This window comes from Cylas formicarius, unplaced genomic scaffold (genome assembly GCF_029955315.1).
Source record: "Cylas formicarius isolate icCylForm1 unplaced genomic scaffold, icCylForm1.1 PGA_scaffold_7__23_contigs__length_41026272, whole genome shotgun sequence".
In the NCBI taxonomy this organism is placed as follows: domain Eukaryota; kingdom Metazoa; phylum Arthropoda; class Insecta; order Coleoptera; family Brentidae; genus Cylas; species Cylas formicarius.
In genome coordinates, this window is record NW_026844352.1 from 14256398 (window position 1) to 14278761 (window position 22364).

At 33.2% G+C, this 22364-nt stretch overlaps 3 protein-coding genes across 11 annotated transcripts in view; 1 reads left to right on the plus strand and 2 right to left on the minus strand.

Moving 5' to 3' along the window:
• LOC132705627 (cytoplasmic dynein 2 heavy chain 1) overlaps nucleotides 1-1271 on the minus strand; it is a 110222-nt gene extending 108951 nt beyond the window's left edge. For all 8 annotated transcript variants that reach the window (XR_009619475.1, XM_060676327.1, XM_060676326.1 and 5 more), the window contains exons 1-2: nucleotides 1107-1271; nucleotides 904-1046 (exon numbers count right to left, since the gene is read on the minus strand). Coding sequence is in view for 7 of the 8 variants with exons in the window: in XM_060676327.1 (XP_060532310.1) it covers nucleotides 904-1046; nucleotides 1107-1146 (183 nt within the window). In the remaining variant the exon portion in view is untranslated. The remainder of the gene's footprint in view (nucleotides 1-903; nucleotides 1047-1106) is intronic.
• Nucleotides 1272-4966: 3695 nt separating this feature from the next.
• LOC132705156 (TBC1 domain family member 23) lies at nucleotides 4967-13461 on the minus strand. 2 transcript variants are annotated; one of them, XM_060675593.1, is made up of 6 exons: nucleotides 13315-13461; nucleotides 13135-13243; nucleotides 12063-13077; nucleotides 11740-12015; nucleotides 7341-7534; nucleotides 4967-5539 (listed from the first exon to the last, which is right to left on the minus strand). In XM_060675593.1, exons 1-6 carry the CDS (start codon nucleotides 13341-13343, stop codon nucleotides 5147-5149), a joined length of 2016 nt encoding a protein of 671 aa, XP_060531576.1. In that variant the 5' UTR covers nucleotides 13344-13461; the 3' UTR covers nucleotides 4967-5146. The 2 variants fall into 2 exon arrangements, with proteins under 2 accessions (XP_060531576.1, XP_060531577.1); XM_060675594.1 differs by lacking the exon at nucleotides 11740-12015 and having other exon boundaries at nucleotides 13053-13077.
• A 70-nt stretch (nucleotides 13462-13531) lies between these two features.
• LOC132704881 (putative E3 ubiquitin-protein ligase UBR7) lies at nucleotides 13532-15445 on the plus strand. The gene is made up of 4 exons (XM_060675186.1): nucleotides 13532-13845; nucleotides 13898-14294; nucleotides 14708-14931; nucleotides 14992-15445. The coding sequence occupies exons 1-4, from the start codon at nucleotides 13681-13683 to the stop codon at nucleotides 15346-15348; spliced, it is 1143 nt and encodes a 380-aa protein (XP_060531169.1). The 5' UTR covers nucleotides 13532-13680; the 3' UTR covers nucleotides 15349-15445.
• Nucleotides 15446-22364: the final 6919 nt, after the last annotated feature.

The following is a 22364-nucleotide window of genomic DNA, read 5'->3' on the forward strand; positions in this document are numbered from 1 at the left end:
GTTATGTTGTTTCATTAAAACTGTAACAGTAAAATAACAGTCGTCTATTTTTTTTCTTCTGAAGGACACTACTTGGTAACTAAAAACAATATATTTTGTTTTACAAAGATATATTTTTCACAAAAAAACTTCTCGATTTAACCAGTGCAGTTGCGACCTAATTAACCAAAACATTATTTGCTAAGGAAATCAGTGGCGTCCCATTAACCAAAAGTTAAGAGGTTTAGGCCATGTATTAATATCAAACTCTTGACTGGAACCTTCGGCACTGTACTAACACACAATAAAGCGTTTTACCACAAACCGAAACTTAATTGTACATACTCGACGCGCGATTCGCCAACCAAGTTGGCATCTTCAGGAGAAGATAAAACCAGTTAAAACGCGTTATTGTGTGTCATGTATTAATATGAAGCTTTCTTTTTCAAATGGACCCATTAACGGTGTCTATAGTCGCTCTTTAAGAAAAAATCGATATTATTCAATTTAAAATAATCCAAACATATTTGTTTATTATAAACACTCTGTAGTATCTAAATAAAATTCCGTTGCATATTTTTTAAGTCATCTCCAAATAATCGAAAATAACGGTGCTATAGTAATTTTTTTGCAAATGTGAAAACTAGTTTTTATTTTTTATTTAAATATTGCAAGAACTATTACGTTTAGGTATTATTAACGAAAAAGTTAAAGAATTTTAAAAGGAATTTAAAAAAATAAAGATATATGCTCTATATCTTTTAATTTTAAATCGTGTATTTGTATTTACCGCGACCTCTTGGAGGTGTTGGTACAGCTGATTAAGCAATTTCACAATGTTCCATGCCTCGGGTTTTATTAACAGTTGTGATTATGATTCTATAATATGATAATAAGATGGATACAATCCCAAAACTAACTTACCGATCTGACAAATTCCACTGTTTTTCCGATTTCATTATCGCCCGTAATTGCGCAAATTGTATTAATGTTTTCAGAATTCAGAAACAAATCCAATTCTTTAAGTCCCAATACATTATCTTGAGCATCTACAGCCAAATGGAGTTCTTGGCGCGATTAAAAGAGAAATTAATCTACGAGTTCGCAAATGGTGATAATGTTCTTACTTGCAATTTTAATCAAATATTTTTTAGCTGGCTCGCTCATATTTAAGGTCCCACTGCAATTGGCAGCTACAGTTGTAAAAAATCAACGTAAATACGACCATAGGACACTATTATATTATTATGCGATATTTTACTGTTAGTTGTTTTATCTAGGTACCTACTTCGTTGTTGTTTGTATTACTAACGGCACTAAGACAACTGTTGTCATGGTAATCGGGATTACTACAAGTTATGCTATATGCAGACCGTCATATGGTACATGGCAAAATAGTAGATTATTTAGGTAAATGCACCACCATAATTTAAACCTTAGGGTAGGATCATCAAACTTCACACAATCTTAAGAACTTGAAGTTGGGTGTGTCGCTGGACAATTTTCCTCGAAATTTTACAAATGGAATTTGATAATGGTCAATTAGATATATATAAAGTGAATCATGAGTGGGTGTACAGGGTGGTAGTAATTAGAAAATAGATTTAAGCCGGCTACACATCACCCGGCAGACCTGTCAGTTCGAACTGAATAGTCCGCCTGTAGACCAGTGTGGTCAGTCCATCAGGCGACCGGTCTTTAGGCGGCCTGTTTAGTTCGAACTGACAGGGCTGCCGGATCGTATGTAGCCGGTTTTACGTGTCATACGACTTTTACGAAATATTTGATGGTATATTCATTTTATTAGTGGAAATTTCTGATTCGAATAAAAACATTATCAATTGACCTACTTCTTTGAATCCAATGTAGTTGGGAAGCCTGAAAAAGTTTTAATACACAGTTTTAATGATATTTTTACTTTTATCATGTAAAATAAATTTGTTCTGATGTCTTTTTTTTTTGGTTAATTAATTCAATGATTCATAAATTAATTAGTTTTATGCTTAAGGGAGAGATGGCGTCACCAACGCCCACGCGCTATCTATTAAAACTTGCTTTAACTAGTTGGTGCCAATGTCTAACGAGAGATGGTGGCATGTTGGCAACCTCTGCTTCTTTCTTATTAGATCCGTGGTTAACGATAAACGTCACGAGGAATAATAATTTAACAATAATTTTACCTCAACTGCCTTAACTCGATAAAAATAATGCTCGTACGCACCAATGTAATTAATCTTTTAACAAGTAGTTAAGTAGCTGTTCTTATCCACCGAGTGGATTTTATTCATATTAGCTTGAAAAGTGAGGTTGAGTTGTGGTGGTAGCGGTTTACTTTACAATTTTTGTTAAAATTGATGTAACGAAAGATGTATAATGAGGACTTAGACATTCTGGATGTAGTCTACGATGAGTTTCCTAGGGCACAATGGGAAAGGCCAGATTACTTCGAATAAGTAAAAAATGAAGAAAACAATAAAGAAATTTGGCTGGCTTTTTTTTTAATCCCATTTTTAGGCTCCCATTTCAAGAAAAAACAAAAAAAAACACCTTTTAAATAACCAACAATTGCGAACAATAATTTGGATTTTATTCGCTCCTTAAGTCAGGAAGAGGTTATAACTTGCAATTTTTGTAAAAAATATAATGCCTAAATTATTAATAGCCAATATGTTCTTGATAATTTGCTTGTATGGAAGAATACATGCTCTTTCAGATCAACAAGGACTAGGTACTTTTTAATTTTAATAAAAATTATGTAAGACGCATATATTTTCTAAGCTACCCTATAAAATTTTAGTACGTACGACGCAATAAGCAACCAGATGTGAGCCAGATGTTTTCTTAAAAAAACGAATTTCTCGCCCCTCGCTCGGTCAGAATATCGATTAATAGAAGGGCTTCATTTAAAATAAACATAGTTTTGGGGTGCAGTAACATTTTAAGAAATATCTTGTTGGCGTGTCTCGGTTAACCGTGCATTCGACTGTTGCGGGCTGTGTTTGCGTTACGTGAAATTGCGAAGCCTTAAAGTTGAGTGTTCTCACGAGCACAGTAGTTGCATTTCATTATGTTTTCGTTTTATTGACCAAAATACCAAAGTACCAAATGGTTTATTTATTGATCGGTTTCATTTTTAATTTATAAAATATACCGAAGGAATTTGATTAAATATTAAAGTGTTCTCTCTTTGAACTAGTTTAAACGTTGTTCCTTTGCTTGTTGAAAGTCGGGTCGAGTGTCTCAGCCCTTCAGGATATTGTTATTTATTGCACTGTCGCGTGTCTCTGCCCTTCGGTGCCGGTGTGGTTATTTGCGACAGGATACTTCACCTGTCTCTGCTCTTAGTATCCACTGTACGATCGGAATAATCAGCACTAGTGAATGAAAGAGGTACTATGCGTGTCTCTGCCCTTAGTACCAATATACTCATGGGTGTCTCTGCTCTTCAGTATATTATGACCTGTTGTTTATTGCACTGTCGCGTGTCTGTGCCCTTCAGTGCCGGTGTAATTATTTGCGATAGGATACTTCGCGTGTCTCTGCTCTTAGTATCCATTGCACGATCGGAATAATCAGCACTAGTGAATGAAAGAGGTACTATGCGTGTCTCTGCCCTTAGTACCAATATACTGATGGGTGTCTCTGCCCTTCAGTATATTATGACCTGTTGTTTATTGCACTGTCGCGTGTCTGTCCTTCAGTGCCGGTGTGATTATTTGCGACAGGATACTTCGCGTGTCTTTGCCCTTAGTATCCATTGCACGATCGGAATAACCAACAGTAGTGATTGAAATAGGTACTATGTGTCTCTTGCCCTTAGTACCAATCTGAACTCAGTTCCAGATTTTATGTAAGATATATCTGTTATCTGTGATGTCTGGTGATATTAAGTAATATTAAGTTTGCTTCATGAATGTTAACAATCTTTGGTACTCAGGATATTTTTTTTAGTTTCAGATGCGAACCATGTCACCTCGCTGATGGCCTGTTCGCCGTTCGTTTAGAATAAAAAAAAAACTTAGAAATTGCTCATTAAAATAAATAAATATATGTTATATACATTTTCAACTTCAAATTTTATTGTTCGGGTTACCTCATCCTACAATTATTTATTTTTTTCGCAAAAACAACAGCAAACAAGTGACACCTCAATTTCTAATTTTGACATTTTTCATGAGAAGTATTTTCTAAAATTTACGTAAAAATGCATCTTTCTAGATCTGCCACTACACCAAAAAAATTATGCGGCGTTGTCAAGAGCTCGACAAAAATAACCAATGGTTTTTAAAGTCTTTGTTTAAAAAAAAACTACCAGTAAGAGTACATCAACAGTTGGTGGATACGGGCATAAGAATTGAATACAACTTCACAAAATTTGACAGAAATAATAACTGAAAATTCGACAAGGAACAGGAAATTATTACAAAATCCTAACCAAAACTAACAATTTATGTATGGTCCCATCTCATAGATAAACTGCACGGTTACCACAAAATATATAAAATTTAAATTAAATTAGCTTGGTATTTCAAACTGCTTCTTTTAATTTTGACCAAATCTAAGGTACGGGAGTTGTATTAATACTCTATGACCATTTAATGATAATGTTAATTGGGAGGTTGGCGGCATTATTAAAAATTGCTACATTCAATAAATTATACTGAAAAGGTAAAATTTCAAAAAAACTTTAGCTTTTTCCATTTAAAATTATTTTTTAAAAATGTGACTTACGAGATATCCCGTATGCTTCTCCCTACATACGCACACACAAACAAACCAATTTTGTCCTTAATTTTTTTTATAAAACAAACTCTTATGGAGACAAAGGAATCTCAGTTATTTACAACCTCGCAGGTCTACTGTCCATTTTTTACGATATCAACTTGTGAATTGTAACATTCTGTTAACAAGGGCTATTAAAAATTCATCAACAAATATTCCGGCATCAGGTTTAGTTTCCCAAACATTCACCTAAACTCTGCTGTACTCCAAATAATAGAAAATTACTTCTCACTGTTTATTTACATATAAGTCAAATTAGTTAAACAAAATAAATTTTAAAACAATTTTAATTTTATACAAATAATATATATATTAGAACAATCCATACTTCAATATAACAAATTTTAAGCACTGCCTCTACAACAGCACAATAAGTAAATTGCAATTATTCTTTCAATTTTAACTGTTTTAATATTTGGTCAGAGATGACCTTCGTTGCTTTGTCGGCATTTGGTATCAGAAACCTGTCCATGTCGGAAATTTTCAAGTTCTCCCCGTCGGGGACCCCGTACTTAAAGGTAATCAGCTCGGGATGTCTCTTTCGTGCAGTTATTTTAACTATGGCAGACAGCGGACGTTTGACGATCATTTCTGCGACACCTTTAGCGCCTGCCACCTCTCTTAGAACAATCAGTTCCGTATTTGTTACTATTAAATGACTTCGGAACATAAATCCATTGAGTTTCACTTCTTGACATGGAAAGTGTTGTATAACTCCCGGCATTTTAAGGTACGTCTGAACTTGTACAAGTTCATGCCTATCATCATCATCGAGCTTCTAAAAGTTAAAACAATATAAATATATTTTATTCGTGAGGGAACACCTCGTCTATTTTATTTTACATTTAGAAAAAAAAAGTTTAAAGCAAAAATTGTAGGGTTTAATGTGTAATAATAATAAAAAAAAAACAAATAAAATAATTAAATAAATACTATAAAGGTAGACCTTGTTAGCGGGCTGGTTACAGAATAGTTCCTCCAAATTAATTATCACAAATATTGCAATATTATTAGATTTAAAAACTAATACAACCTCCAAACTCTGTTACTTGCAAATCTACAGTCCGTATAACTTGTGTAGCTTAAAATGTCAAGTTCAGGGTGCTCAAAATTGGGAATAAAATGGAAAGATCGTGTTTGAACAAATTAGGGATATTAAATATGGATTACATTACTTATGTTTTATATCAATAACCGATTTAATCTTTTAATTTTTTTTAGTGCTAAGCAACCATTGGAAATTCACAGTGTATTATGTGCCTTACATAGAGAAATGAGCGTTGGACTAGCGGTGTGTGTGACTTCTCGTATGGTGGCTTTGATCTGAGTTTGTCTCTTTTATTAAACTGTCGCAAAACAATAGCTAAATCTAAAATTTTACACTCCCGGTAATGAAAAATATTTATCTTTACCTAAAATTATTTTAAGTAGCCATTTATAAGCAATTTCGAGTTGTTGTAAACAAGGCTATTATACCGTAGGCAAGATGTGGTTATATGAGAGCTGAATATATATTTTTTAGATATTTTACGTCAATACTCAACCTCGACACTTCAACAATACTTCAAATAGAACTATGTACTATTCTTGCATGAGATCTAAATTAGAATATGGGTTGGTGTGGAGTCCAAAATATAAATTTCATATTGATAGCTTGGAGTTTATCCAGAGTCGGTTCGTTAAATACTAAGTTTTTAAGGACGATAATATATATCCCCATCAGGTACTATTAGGCAGGTTCAGTGAATCATCTCTGCAGACTACGAGGGACATTATTTCTTTAAAATTTCTGGATTGGCTTTTGCATGGTGAACTCTGGCTTTTAAACAAAGTAAAATTTTTCGTCCCCAGAATTAAAGCTTCATTTAGGCCTACATTTCATCTCCCTACACCTAGGACAAATGTTTTATATCAGTCGTAAATTTTGTTTATGTAAGGTATCTTTAATATTGTTTCAGATATATGTAATATTACTGCGGATACCCTTATTATATATAAAACACGATAAAAAAGCAAATAGGGCCGGACGCGAACATTTGGAAATACGCGATGACTAGAGATGCATACCACGCAAACTGCCATTCAAGATATAGAAAAACGTTTACAAAACATCGCAACCTATGGATATGCTAAAGTTATGTGGCTTACGTTACTCCGACGACAGAATATTTAAATAATACGTATTCAACATGGATTGTGGGACAGGACACTACATTATGGTTAATCAATGGCCTGGATCATAATCTTCTGGATACTTTTTTGGGGGGATTATTCAAAAAAAGAAGAGCATCTCAACTGTGTTTTCAGGAAAATGGAGAATATTTTCAACGTTTAGGACAATATCCATAATAAATAAATGTGTGCCTATATATTTGTTATACAACAAATAATTCAATCTTTTATCCATTTTTTAACAATAATATTGAAGACATGCCACAAATGTCCTACTTAAACGCGAAGCCACCCTATATATAAATAAGTACATAATATTAAATCTACACATTAAGCTATACAACTTTTGTATTAAACCTTTTTCTCCAAAATGAAATGTAAAAAAGTTAAAGTAAAGTAAAAGGTACCTCTGATGTGGCCATGCTGTCATGGTCATCGTCAATACTAAACACTGGCGCAACGTCTCGATATCGTTTTCCAATTCTGTCATTACTGGACACATGCCTTTCCTGAACAGGACTGTTATTCGGATTGACAATGTAATCCATCAACTTTCCAGTCACTTCGGCAGACTTTGATTTCATTGCAGCAGAAATTTTTCCTAAAAATCAAATTTAATCACAGGGTAGAACCAAAAACAAAGAGATATAATACTCATTGCTGATCAAAAAATAAAAAAATATTTGTTTTTCAGAAGCAGATTTCCAATTACTAAAAAGCTACATTTGTAACAGAAGACCGACTGTAGAAATAAATGGTGTTCTGAGCGATCTGGCTGATACTTCGAAATATTTAAAAGACAAAATACAAGGTAATTTTATAGAACACATAGAATAATTTAACAACAAACATAGCATAAACTTCACAAAAACTGTTTTTATACCTTTTAGTTGATATAGCAATAAATTACATTTTTGATAGTCATTTGAGATGGGACCACCACTTCGAATATATCACAAATAAATTTAAACACCAATTTTCAAATTTTTCAAAAAAACATTAGAGTTAGACCAACTTAAAACCTTGTACTGTGCTCTCGCTCAATCGCATTTAAATTACGATTTTAACATGGGGTGGGTTGACGAACAAATATTTAGAGAGAATTTACATTTCACAAAAATGGATTTTAAAAATTATTTCTAATAGGAATAGGTGTTATCCAACGACACAAATTTTTAATGACTAAGGTATGCAAGATAGCTCTATTTTATTAAAACTGAATTAACTAGAGATGAAATCCAGAATATACATAATAGATTTGAAGAACTAATAATTTCAAATTTATTTATTTGATTATTAATCCATTATTTGCTTATGATTCTTTTCTATTTTTTGTATTCACATTTACTCTGTATGCTTACTAGGTTGAAATTAGTAATCTAAGGGTTATTATTTATTTACTAGGGACAAAATCCAGACCTATTAATGTTTTTTCTGTCCTTTTTCAAGTATTTTTCTTTTTTTTTTTTGTTCTACCAAGGTTTAGTTACAGTTTTAAGTTGTTGAAGTAGTTTATAGTTTAGCTAATAATATCCTGAAGAAGTATTTAGTATGTCTGGTCTTTTTTCCATGTGAGACATTACTCTTGTGGATTGAAAACTGTATTGATTGTCTTCGTGGGATGTATTGGACTTGTCTTATAATATTGTAATTGTATTTTATGACAATAAATGCTATATAATAATAATAATAATGTTTATTTACTAAAGCAGTGTCTAAGTGGCGAAATTTTATTAATGTACTGTGGTGGATAGAATTGCATCTATCTCATCCCATTGGGAGTTCCACAAGGAAATGTCATTGGTCGTCTTTTGTTTCTACTGTACATAAATGACATAATAGAATTACTTTCAGTAATGGACAATTGTAAAATAACAAACTATGAAGACGATACTTGTTTCCTATTATTAAATAATGATATAAATATGGTAAAGAACACAGCCACGAGCTTTATGAACACAATTGAACATTGGTTTAATAAAAATAAAATGGTTGTTAATAATAACACAACAAATGTAGTACTATTCAAGACGAACAAGAGCAAAGTAGTTGAATCAAAAACGTATATTACACGTTTCGGAACCTAAAAAACTACATAGGTATAGAAACTAAAAAGATACATCATGCAAATGTTGAAAGTTGGATATGGAATATGGTAGTATGGGAGTTGCAGAGCTATTGAAAAAGTATTTATAGTACAAAAGCGTGCAATCAGAACATTTCTTGGTCTTGAAAGTTCTCGAAGGAAGAAAGTCTTGGAGAGCAAAGTTTAAGGCACTTAATGTGTTAAAAGTAACTGCAGTGTTCATACAGGAGTGTGTTATGGACATTTAAAAAGTACATCCTTTTTTACTGCTTATGAATCACAACCTGTTTATGCAACACGTACACAGAATTTTAGTTTTCCTCATCATCGACTCACGAGGACTGAACGACCTCCCGAAATGGATAAAGAACATTAGAAATGTTGAAATGTTAAAGAGAGAAAGACACTATGGAAGAGTTTTACACCAAGATAAGAAAACTGTAAATATTGTTAATTTGACACTATTTAATGTATGTACGGGGTGGCCAATATAACGTAACCCTATACCTTATCTCAGAAAATACAGGGTGTGCGAAAAAATCTTAAATAGAAAAGTCATCTGGTTTGAGACGAAGTTTTCTTTTATTATATTTTTCCATATACAGGGCACTGAGTGTTGCTTGGGTAAACATAACTTCTTTTTTTTATGGAATATCCTGTAAACCAATGTCTAATGGTTTTTGACATATTTAAGCTTTTATCTCAAATATTTCATTGGCAGGCCCTAAGAAAAATTCCAATTTTTCCTAAAAGGAAATCTTTATCTTTTAATTTGAGTTTAGCACCTTGTCGACAAGAACCTATTTTAATATAATTTCTATAATAGATTGATCACTAACAATACAAGGTGTTCAAAAAGTAAAATTAAATACTAAATTAAAAAACTTCCAAAAATCAATTTTTCAAAATCGCAACCACCAAATTTCATTAAAAATAAAGGTAAATTAATATTCTTATATGAAGATTTTGCTGCGGGTTTCAAGCTTTGTTATACTTGACAACGAATAAAAAGTCAAGAAGGCAATGATAAACAAGAAAACCAAAAATGTCACAGGCTGACAAAAATATAGCTCCTTACACTGTTGAAGGGCGCTTATAAATGCTTTATTTGCAATAACAAAAGTCCAGCTTTGGATCTTCGGGAGTACCGCCAGTTACATAGAGGAGTCCTTACTGAAGAAAAACAATTAGATATTCTGCTGCATTTTGAGGAGAGCGAAGAAAGTTCTCAAAGTCAAGTCTCGCGTGACATTCCAGAAGTAAATCGAAGTAGCATGAAAACCCTTTGAATTTAAATTATTATTTTCCATTTCCATTGCAATTCCTCCCAGTTCAGTTATTAACAGTTGAGGATAAGGATGCAAAAGCATTGTGAACTGATGAAGCTATTTTTAATACGGCCGGCATGTTCAATAGAAAAAATATCCACTACTTGTCCACTACTAACAAACATCGTTTTAAAGTTATTCAGAAGCAGGGTTACAGACGTGTATAATATCTAACAGTTATTGGGCCGATATTTTATGAAGGCAATTTAAATAGTGGTCGGTATTAAACCTACTAACTACTCAGATTTATCCGCTTATTGACACTCTACCGGAACAAATTAAATATGATCTATTCTTTCAACAGGATAGTGCTCCGTTGCATACGTCAACACCTGTTATTAACGGGCTAGATTTCCAACTTGGATAGGTCGACACTGAACAATTCCTTGACCAGCTCGCAGCACCGATTTGACAAATTTAGATTTCTTTCAATGGGGAAACCTCAAAAAACAAAGTTTATCAAAATCGGACTGAAAATAGTGAGAATTTAAAAGAGAAAATAAGGCAGAAAATACTTAACATCAATGGATCTAACATGGTTAGTGATGCTATAAATAAAATGCCAACCATATATACTACGTGTTTGGCGCTTCATGCACGACATGTTGAAAATTTATTATAATACCTATTGTTCAAATCCAAACCCAAGTTAGTTGTTCTTTAAATGTTATTATTTTTAATTGTTGATAAAAAAATTGCAGAAAGTTGATATATTATAGTTTTTTAACCAAAAATATGGCGTATTTTATAAAAGTTAGATCAAAAAATTTATTGATAATTTTAAAATAACCAATTAAGAATAGATATAACAAAGCTTGAAAGCCGCAGCAAAATCCTCATATAAGAATATTAATTTGTCAATCTTTTGAAAACTAAACATTTTCTGCATAGAAAACCTAAAAGATAAAATTATGAAATTTGGAGGTTTGCATTAAAAAAAAAAAGATTTTTGGAAGTTTACTTAATACTTACTTGCTTAATCTTACTTTTTTAGAACCTTGTATTATTAGTTATCAAAATATTATAAAAATTCTATTAAAGTAGGTTCTTCAAATTAAAAAATGAAGATTTCCTATTAAAAAAATTGGTATTTTTCTTAGGGCCTGCAAATGACATATTTGAGATAAAAACTTAAATATGTCAAAACCCATTAGGCATAGGTATAGAACATTATATATGAAAATTTCCTAGAAACTTGAGTGGAATACAAAAATTTAATGATATGCTCCATTTCCATGTTCCACTGAGTGCACTATTTTTGCAAAAATATAATAAAATAAAACTTCATTTCGTTGTATTTAACACTTTTTCATACACCCAATAAAGATGTAGTTAGTAGTTAGATGTAGCTTAAAAATAAATAAATAAAACAATATGCAGGCAATACCTTACCCAACAAATCGGATGACTGCTGACTCTTTGAATTTATTTGCATTTGTGACCTCACATTAAAGGTGGGGGCACAAACAATACAAAGTTTGGGATTATGATCCTGTATTGAATTGAAGTATGTGGTGTTAATTGCAAAATATTCATGTAAAGCAATATATCCCCCAGTCAACAGAGAAACATACTTTGTGTGTTTTTGAAGAAAAGATGCCACGACCATATGGGTGTATTGATCTTCCTCATTACGACCCGAACCCAAAAAACACAAATGTTCACCACCTAAAAAGCCAACATGCATAATTACCAAAAACCCAGTTTGATTTTACCGGCGCTCGATTTATGAGCCAAAGCTTGCTTTTGAGCACTCAACAATCCTTGCACAGCAGTAGCGAAAGAGCTTGGTTCTTGTAGCATTAAATTGCAATCCAAATGAAATGCAGTTGGTAAATGACCAGCGTTGTAGTGCTCCACGGGTCTGCAGTCGACCAAGAAAAAACTTACAGCATCAATATTCATTGACCCCCGTTCTGTGTTTTCAACTAATTCTCTAACAGACACAGGAAGGCATAGAGCTTGTGAAATTAATACTGGGCTATCATTTTTGTCACTATACATAGTCTGCATCAAATCGTTTCGGAAGGACATAGGAGTTTTTAGGGCATAATATTGCGCCAGCGAACAAAAATCTGCTACATCGTCTGCTTCAAGCCCGCAGGGCATATTAGAAAGAATCGTAATAATATTTTCCTTACTCTCTTCCTTCAAAGATATAATCTGATCTCTAGCATTCACTACCATTATCAGAGATAAGAAAAATATAAAAAAGGGATCCGATTGTTGAAAGTAATAATCCCACATGTTGATCACAACTTCTAAGCCACATGTAGCAGCAAAAAGGGATTGAAACCACACCAAACAGTAATTTTCTGGTGTAATCCTTTTTGTGTCCAAAAATGAACATAATTCTGGATCATGGTATAGCAAGAGCAGTCTCACAATATGAAATGCATTTCCATTTTTTTCACAACTTTGAGGTATAAACATATCCCTTATCGCTTCAAATAAATTATAGATGGTAGACTTTGGTACTTTCAGTGTTAAAATAGGCAAAAGCAATTCCAACCAACCATTATTTCTTGCATAAGGAATGTTACGACTCTTACAGTAATATGTAATTACAGATTCAAGATCAGAAATAACAGAAAGTTTGTCATCTTCATCATTTCCAAGCTTTGCAACAAAATTAGTACAATCCTCTCTAAGAATTTTTTGATTTGGGAGATCATACACTTCATTAAAGTGATCCAGTTGATTACCTTTGTCCCTTACATCCAAGCATATCTACAATTAAATGCAAATCCCTAAGGAACAAACAGTGAAATTAAAAATAGAAAATACCTGCCACACTTCTGATCTTAACGATTCGGGCAACGGCTTTCCTTTACAAATACAGTATATATCGGTTGCGCAGCACTCCTCTTGCAAGGCATTTTCCAAATCTGCCAGCCTAATAAAAGAGATAAGGCGCAAATATTGTAGCATTTCAAATCAGCAGTAGTAAGGTGGTTAATTTCTTACCAACGATTATCTAGATCTATGCTGCTCATATTTACATAATTTTTGAAAGAAAGTTTATTTTAATTTTCATCTAAAATTGCAAGTTTCTATAAATTCATGTTTTTGAAGTAGAGTTGGGCCCCAACTTGACAAGATCAGCTGATAGTCTTCTTCTTTTGCTTTGTCTTCTAGACCAGACGGATGCGCGTCCCTTAATGTTAAAAAAAGAAAAGAAGAAGCAACCTTAACTATCCACAAGTAAGGTGCAAAGTCAAATTACATTTCCCGGCATTTTTGTGATGGTCTGCCGGTGAAATTGTGAATTAAGGACGCCATTTCAACGTAACATATTTCTTAAATTCAATGTACTAAACAATTCAAGTAAATATGTCTGAACAAGCAAATGTCCCTGAAAATACTGCATCAAGTCGAGAAGATCCGGAAGTCGTAACATTAACATTAAATGAGGTATTGGAGTTAGAAGATGAGTTAATCGCAAATGCTGCAGCAGTTTTAGGAGCTGCTAATGATAAAGCATGCTCTTACGCCGAGGTAAGACTAGATAACCTGGCCATAAATTTATATTTAAATGAACCCCTTGCAGGGTTATTTAAAACGGCAAGCTTTGTACTCTTGCCTAACTTGCATTCCAGAAGCTAAAGATGACCCAGAGAAAGGGGCTGGTGTTTGTCTGGCGTGCAGTTTTCATTGTCACGATGGGCACGACCTCATTGAGTTGTACACCAAAAGAAATTTTCGCTGTGATTGTGGAAATAGCAAATTTTCCCAAGTTGAGCTGAAATGCACTTTACAAGAGGATAAGAATGATTTCAATGATTTGAATGTCTACAATCAGAATTTTTCTGGTACTTATTGTGTTTGTCATCGTCCATTTCCTGATCCAGAAGATCCAGTACCTGATGAGATGATTCAGTGTATCATTTGTGAAGATTGGTATCATTCTCGGCATTTAGGTATAGAAGTTCCAAGCAATTTTGCAGGTAAGGAATATTTCTAAAGCCAAGCAAATGGACACTTATTTTATTCACATTAATATCATTTTATTTAAATTCATAGTTGCTAGATTTACAAGAGCTTTGAGTAATTTATTAGTACTTATTTGTTGGTTTAATCTGTATTGTAACTGTAGTATTTGAGAAGTTTCCATTATTTATTAAAACTTTGACCTGCTGTGTACATTTAAGAGTGCTCCTTTAATAATAATGCTGATGAGTATGTGCATTTTATTTTTCAGTAAAGCTTTTTTGTGGATATTCCAGTAGAACATTAGGCGAATGCAATTAATTATTTGTTTTACTTAAACAAAACTTGGAAAAGAAAGTCAAATTTTATGTTATTCAAATTTGAAATTGGGCAAAGATCTTATATCATTTTTTTGGTATTATATTTTTAGAAATGACATGTGAGCAATGTGTTACAAAACATGAATTTCTTTTACACTATGATGGTCTCACAACAAATGCTGTTTGTAAAACAAGTGAAGACGGAAGTGTAGATGTAACAACCACAAGTTGTGAAGAAGAAAAGGCATCTGAGATGTCTTGTGAAGACAACAAGAATGCTTGTAAGAAACCAATAAAAAAGGCAGATCGAGCTACTGCCAAATTCTGGGCTGAGGTGAGTTTCTGATTGTTTTTCTGAATTAATTGCACAATAACTATATATGCTTATTTGCAGCATGCATGGAGGAAGCAGCTATGCACATGCGATGACTGTCTTAAAATGTATGAAAATGAGGATGCAGCTTTTCTATTAGATCAAGAAGATCCTGTTCATCTGTATGAAGAAAAGGGCAAAGCAAAAGCTAATCAAGTGGTTGAAGATCAGAATAAGAAAGTAATGAATTCTATGGACAGAGTCCAGCTGATTGAAATGATTGCTGGTTACAATGAATTGAAAGAAAATTTGGGAACGTTTTTGAAAAAATTTGCAGAAAATAAGAAAATTGTGAGAGAAGAAGATATTAAGGAATTTTTTGAAGGAATGGAAGCTCGCAAGAAGCGTAAAGTTGAAATTCAGCATTTCTGCAGATAAGATCTGATCCACCAACTTAAGGGGTTTCACTCTGTAGTTGTCTTCTTAAATTTATGTATTTATCGGTATTAAAAATAAAATATGCTTTCCAAAACAATTTTATAATTTTTTTTTATACATTTTTCAGTGCGTTTTTTACTTTCAAACAGGATTTTAATTTTGATTACGCGTCGTTTCCTAAGCTTGTCAGTCAGGTTAAGTGATACAATCATATCAGTTAATTGGACTGACGAGCTTAGGAAGAAATGAGCAGAGATCCGACTTTAATTATTAAAATCTGTGTTTTTCATTTTTTTTAAATTAAGTTTATCTAAAACGCTGTCTGCAGAGATCTCAGTAAAAAATCCTTGTGAATCTAAGGTCAGTATACTGGGTGTTTCATATATCTAATCATGAGTTGAGGTTAAGTAGGAACAAAGTTTGGAACCTTTATTACATATAGATATTATAATTTTTTTTGCTACATACAAGTGACCAAATCAACTATAAATTGTTATAATATAATTTCCAACAATTTCTCTTGACAGTTATTTTTATACGTTATTGTAGAGCAAGGAAATCTATAAAATGTTTCCAAGATACTAAGTTTATATGATTATTATATTATAGGTTATGATTTTACACCCATACCTCTACAGTTTACCCACTAACCTGCACACTGAACTAGTTTTTCCAGAACATTTAATGACATGTAGGAATATTTTGCAAAAAATCTACCGTTAAAATGCCGCATCCAAACTTACTGACGATCTGTGAGTGACCATGTTGGTTGTTCAATGCCGCAAGTTCATTGGTTGAAAACGAAATTTTAAATCTCGCGTATATACATAAGTTCCTTTATCATCGGCATAGCCAGGGCCTTTATATGTCTGGTAGGAGTAGTAGTATAGTACTAATATATGCTCGCGACCGTAGGTAAAAAAGTTGAGATATAAAATGACACTATCTGCATAATTAACTATTTTATCCTAGAGAGTAGAAAAAACTTATTGAATGTGCGTTTAGTTTGCACAAAAATGTTGCTATTTATATGAAATATTATAATATACTCCATTGTGCACATGTTTACTATAATAATTTAACCAGTAATGCATTTTCCCTAAATTTTTAATGGCACTTTACATAATATTTCATTTGACTTGACTTCTCTCTCTCTTCTAAGTCAGCACTCATTTGGACATGATAGATGTGTATGAATATCCCAATTTAAGTCTCTGAAACATTAGAAAATATTAGCACCTATACGCAAACTAAACCCATAGTAGCATTTCATTTTCGAAAATAATGTGGCAAAATTAATAATGATTTTGGGACAGAACTCTAGCGACATTTGAATAAACGAATTAAACCAAATTATCGGATTATTTTAAAAAAATGGATAATGTCCTAATTTCTTATCACAGACTGTTTAAAAAAGAGAGATTCATTTAAAAGTTTACTATCGAAATAGTAAAGATAGCCTACTATACTGATAAGTGGTAATTATCAAATTGAACACTAGAATCTGCTACATGTAGTTTGCAACATTTCAATCCCATGTTGGCTACATAATTAGTTTTTCTGAAATGTAATTTTTATCCAGACTACACTATGTTTCGCGTGTTTATTGATTATGACAAAGATTAACCAAGATAACATTTTTTTCTGGATACACACATCTAGACTGTAACGTTTGTTTAGCTTAGAAAAGTTCAATCGTGTTTCTATAATTGGTAGACCTATACGGACTGCTTGAAAAGTTTAAGTTTGTCAAAAAAAGTTAAAAAGTGAGATTTATCTTAACATGGATTTTAATTATAATCATTTTTTATTTTTAGAAAAACAGTGCCGTGGATATAATTTGTCCAAAACAATCTAGTCTACATTCAATGCGGGTGCTACTGTATAAAATAGTGAATCTATTTATCTCTATATCATTTAATACGCCAGATTAAAGGTTAAGGGATTTAAAATCTTCATAATCATCATCTTCTTACCGACATGCCTGCATTTAAATCCATAACCCCGAGTTGACCGATTCTTAAACAGAGCGATCTTTGGCATCTCATCATCATAATCTGAATTAGTTTTTTGGTTGGTTTGCTTTGATCGCACCAGTTGCTTTCAAAAAGTGCGGCAGCTAGTTCCGTACTCTAGAATGATATGTTTTCTCAATCGTTTGGATACTTTTCCTCCGTGGAGGCGGTACCTGCACAATGATTTCGTTCGAACTCCATGAAAATGTGAGCAACTGTATTCATGTGAATATTAAAGCCAAACTGTTGACGACAATATGACTTTTCTACAAAAGGCAATGTGAATTTTGTGACACTTATATGTAGATTAAGACCAATCTCGTTCTCCTTACCGCGGTCATTTGAAATATTACCGTTCCAAACGCCACTGACACGATCGTGTATTCCAACAAGATTATATTTTTTAATGAGTCTTTAAATTGTCCGATGGATCTGAATTAATTAATTAATAATTAATTTTTCAATGAAACAGCCTACTGTAATACTATTCACAAAACTTTTGGATTCCTCCTGCGTTGGTTGTTGATGAATCGAACTTGCCGAGGTTTCGCTAATCATCCTATTGGCTTCTTCAGAGCTTAACTGAAACTGGCTCGCATTCTACTCTGTACCTGCTTATATATTGTTTGAGGGGGCGGACCTAAAGAAGTGACAGGTCAAGACATCAATAGCGGTTAAGATTGTTTGATTGCTTATTGATTTCTATAGATTCTCGGATTTTTCGTTGGCAGAAGAATTGATTACACTCAAGAATTTTAGTTTCATCGAATAAAATTTTCTGTCTGGTTTCGTTATTCTGTTCGGCAACTGCTGACGAGTTTATTTGTCTTAGTCTTTGTAGTTGATATTTTCCGTCCAGTCTCCATCCATGGAATGATGTAAACTCCTAGTATCTCAAACGGTTCGAAGAGAAATTTTTAGACAAGTGGTAAATGTGGTTTTGACGTTACAATCCTTAAGAACTTTGTCGGACTCAATGTCTTGGGAAAGTTGTGGTGAAGTGTATTTTATGATGGAACACTAATGTGGAAATTGTTAGAGAGTAGAGAAGATATGAGGTGTTTTAATTCTGGGTTCTGCAATTTCTGCAATTCTGCAAACACCATTCAGCCCAGAAATCATCGGTCACTGAACCCAGAACTGAAACATCTTACATCTGCTCAGCAACCCCACACATGCGACTGTTGTCCTTTCTTACTTCTTATCAAAAGTTGCCAGAATGCCTCAACATCTTCGATCCGTCAAAGACAAAATGCCGTTTGAGGTACCAGGACTTTAAACATTCCATGCATTGGTATTCTTTGCCACATATAAGAAATAAACTCATCAGCACTTGCGGAACACAATCACGAAACCGGACATAAAATTTTATTCGATAAAACTAAAATTCTTGAGTGTAATCAATTCTTCTACCAATGAAAAATCCGAGAATGTGTAGAAATCTATAAGCAATCAAACAATCTTAACCGCGTCTGAGGCCTTTACCTGTCACCAGTATGAGAATCCGAGACAATGTTTATGCCCCTCATTTAGCGCCGCCCCCCTCAAACATTGTATAGACAGGTACGGCGAAGATTTATTGGCGAAACGTCAGTTCGATCCCACATCAACCGACGTAAGAGGAATGCAGAAGTTTTGTAAATAGTAAGTATTAATTAATGTGATGGTTCACTTGTGCTGTATCGACTGTTTTAAAACGATAAAAACCTTCATTTCGGTAATATAAAAAAATCCAAATCCAAAAATGCGAGACGGACCTATCGATTTTTATTATCAAATCGCGACAACGGAATATGGAACACTTATGAAAGTGCGCATAATGGTAGTGCACATCCCTTTACTATAGAAAATCAGATAAAGTGAGGAATTTGACAAATAACCTAAGAGGATTGATCACCAAATTTATGACAAGACAATTAGGCCAACATAATTTAATTTATATTTTTTTAATATACTTTACTTTAATATTAATACTTTTAATGTGGGGACTGAATATGCCTTAAATACGAATGTAGAAGGTAATTTCAGTTTTTCAGTTTTTTACACTCATGAAAAAAAGTTTGTAAAATATTATGGACCAATGTAAGAAACGTAGCTGCGAGCAAAGGCCTCAGAGATATGATTGACCTTGCTAAAGTTGTTGCTAAATCGAACGCAGCGTCATCTCGAAGATACTCCGATTTCAGTAGTTTAAGCGATTCAGAATCATCAAGTCGCAAACTCTCTATCCTATATAATTACTGTTTTTTTGTTTTGTGTGTCTTTGTTTTGATGAGTCTTAATTTATGGTTACTGTTTCGAATTAAGAGTTTTAACGTGCGATTGAAATCTCATATCACTATCCATGAGAAGTCCTAATTTTCATTATGCTGTAAATTCATGATGTTCAGTTGAATTTTAAAAATTAAGGAATAATAATTATATTTCCTTACTCGATTAATCCTTGATGTTTAACACAAAGTAGTTTTAAGACATGTTCCGTTGATCGATGCGATCGACACTTGTCGAAATTTCTAAAATTGATCTGAAGTTCCATCAGCTGAGCCCTCAAGAAAATGATCAAACAATTGATAAAGGCGCTCACCACACCAAGGCAAAACAACACTAGGGTAGGACGGATGTTTTGATCGATTATTACAAATGTGAAATGCTCGTGTGTATCAAAGGGATACCAGTAGTGCACGGGAAAACGTGACTTGGTTATATTGCCTTTTGTAAACTGCTTCAAAGCATTCGCATCACCTGAAAAGATGAAATCAAAAGTGTTGCATTTTTCGTTTCCAGTAGCATCGGTCAATTAATTATGACACAAAATAATTTAGTTCTGTTTTTTTTTCTAAAACAATAAAGCCGGTTTTTTTAGCTAGATTATTTGTAAATCGCTTGATATTTTCTTTGTTCTAATTTCGCAGGGAATATCTGTGTCTGCAAAATTTGTTTTGCATTCGATGTTATCGTTTATCTTCAGCTGCGGTACTGACACAAACATCTCAGCCTCGAAATGATCTTCAAGGTCCATGTAAAGGTCACAGTTCAGATCATTATTTGCCTCATTTTATTAACGTTGCAATTTTCTATTATTTACTTAACTAACTCAATTATTATATAAATCTTGTGATGGTATTCCCTTACCAATAACCGCAACAGAAAGTCCTACAATAATCGCGGATGTGATTAGCAGGGAAATTAGTTTATTGTCGAAATTGACGTGCCACCTGTATATATTTCTAATTTCGGGGTCATCTTGAACAAACAATTCGCGGTCTTGTCGCAAAGCGTCTTCGATCAGGTTGAGCACACCTTTCGAGCGACACATTACCATTTTAATCATCGTTACAAGACAAAATATAAATCTTCCCATGTTTTCTATTGCTAAAAGTACAGACTAAGCCCACGTATAAGAAGTGCTTTTGTTGACTTTTGTACCTATCGAGGAATTTGTTCTGAGTAGCCTGGGTATATCAGCACTTAACGACACCATCGCTGATAGATACACCAGGTGAAACAATACAGAATATGTAGTGTAGAACTTCTTTCTGATTTTTGATGAATTATAATCGAATAATCCACAAATACCGACAGTCACCATTAGAAACTTCATGTAAGAAAAGTATGATGTCGGGGTGTCCATGTTTTCAAGACCACTACCATAACATAATATAAAATTGCTAGTGATTTATCTCTCATATATATTACAACCTAAATCAATATGTCTCCGCTGAAAAGATGGAGACCAATTGAGGGGCGTCCATAAAAATTTGATTATGAAAATTTTAACTATTTAAACAACTTGAATCACGTGTTTAACATGTCATTATTTAAATTATATCTCTGCCAGAAAATCTAATTGGTTAAAACTGACATAAAGATTCAAATTCATGATAATTTAGTTGGAGGTAATCAAATCACATATTGAAAGTAAATGTAATTTTTATTTTATTTGATAACTGTTAAGGTAAATGTAATTAAGTCGACTTCCTTTGAACTAGAAGCTCTGTGTCGATCTTTTAGAGCGACCATGTAGACCAATCCAAATCAGATTGTTGCGCCACTGATATCGTGCGATTCCGCGGACCTTATCCGGCCTAATAACAAGGTAGAAGACATGAATGTACAATAAACCAAAAGCAATTGGTAAACCAATATTATGTGACATGCGATGTGCAATAATAAAAGGGAAAACATATTTTCATTTTGCATTGACTAGCGCTATTAGGGATTTCTCCTGCCGGTACGGGTGGTTTAATTTGTTGAGTTTGTTTACATTCCTTTTCAACATTTCGGTAGGTTAATGAACCTTTCATTTTTTAAAGGCCACGTTGTAATAAAAAAACGAAACATTGGAGGCGGCTCTTGGGGTATGAGCTTTCGTAAAAATTGGTACACAAGATTCTCAAGGAATTCTCCACCTAACAGTTTTATTCCCCACCTCCTGTCCGCAATAGGGGCGTAAAAATACTGTGTTTACATATATCCGAAGACTTTTAAACGATTTTAATGTAATTCGGAACTAAACAAAGCACGAATGAACACACGTGAAGAACTACACACAAACATATATGAAACATATAAAGAAAAAATTGAATATTTCACCCTGTAGGAGATTGTGTGCTTCGTAAGTTGTTTTATGAAGCTAATTTAGCTCTCTTGAATAGAACTAGGCAGACTGTAATTTTTCACAGTCGAAAGTGTCGAAAAGACACTTTTATCAAAAATGGTCTGTTTCACTCAATACGAGTTTGTGCCGCATCAAAAATACGTAAAATAAGAAGTTAATTTTAATTTTTAATTTCATTTACAAGACTACTTGTGCTTTTTTGACCCACGGTATCAAAAAATTGTGAGTTTCATCCTGTAGATCACCACATGTAGAATATAGAGTTAATTTTGCTCTTCTTAAGAAGACTTGTAATTTTTGAGCTGTTGAAGATGTCGAAAAAGATACTTTGATCTAAAAATTGTGGAATGTGAAGAAAATTTTGCTCTCTATAATCAGTTTGT

What these genes read in the sequence shown, in the direction of transcription:
- LOC132705156 (XM_060675593.1), bottom strand. Translation starts at nt 13,343, where the DNA reads ATGAGCAGCATAGATCTAGATAATCGTTG. An exon ending in ATAGATCTAGATAATCGTTG is followed by an intron (nt 13,244 to 13,314) that starts GTAAGAAATTAA and finishes CTCTTTTATTAG; the next exon opens with GCTGGCAGATTTGGAAAATG. An exon ending in GCAGTCATCCGATTTGTTGG is followed by an intron (nt 7,535 to 11,739) that starts GTAAGGTATTGC and finishes TTTGATTTTTAG; the next exon opens with GAAAAATTTCTGCTGCAATG.
- LOC132704881 (XM_060675186.1), top strand. Translation starts at nt 13,681, where the DNA reads ATGTCTGAACAAGCAAATGTCCCTGAAAATACTGCATCAAGTCGAGAA. An exon ending in AGTTCCAAGCAATTTTGCAG is followed by an intron (nt 14,295 to 14,707) that starts GTAAGGAATATT and finishes TTATATTTTTAG; the next exon opens with AAATGACATGTGAGCAATGT. An exon ending in CTGCCAAATTCTGGGCTGAG is followed by an intron (nt 14,932 to 14,991) that starts GTGAGTTTCTGA and finishes GCTTATTTGCAG; the next exon opens with CATGCATGGAGGAAGCAGCT.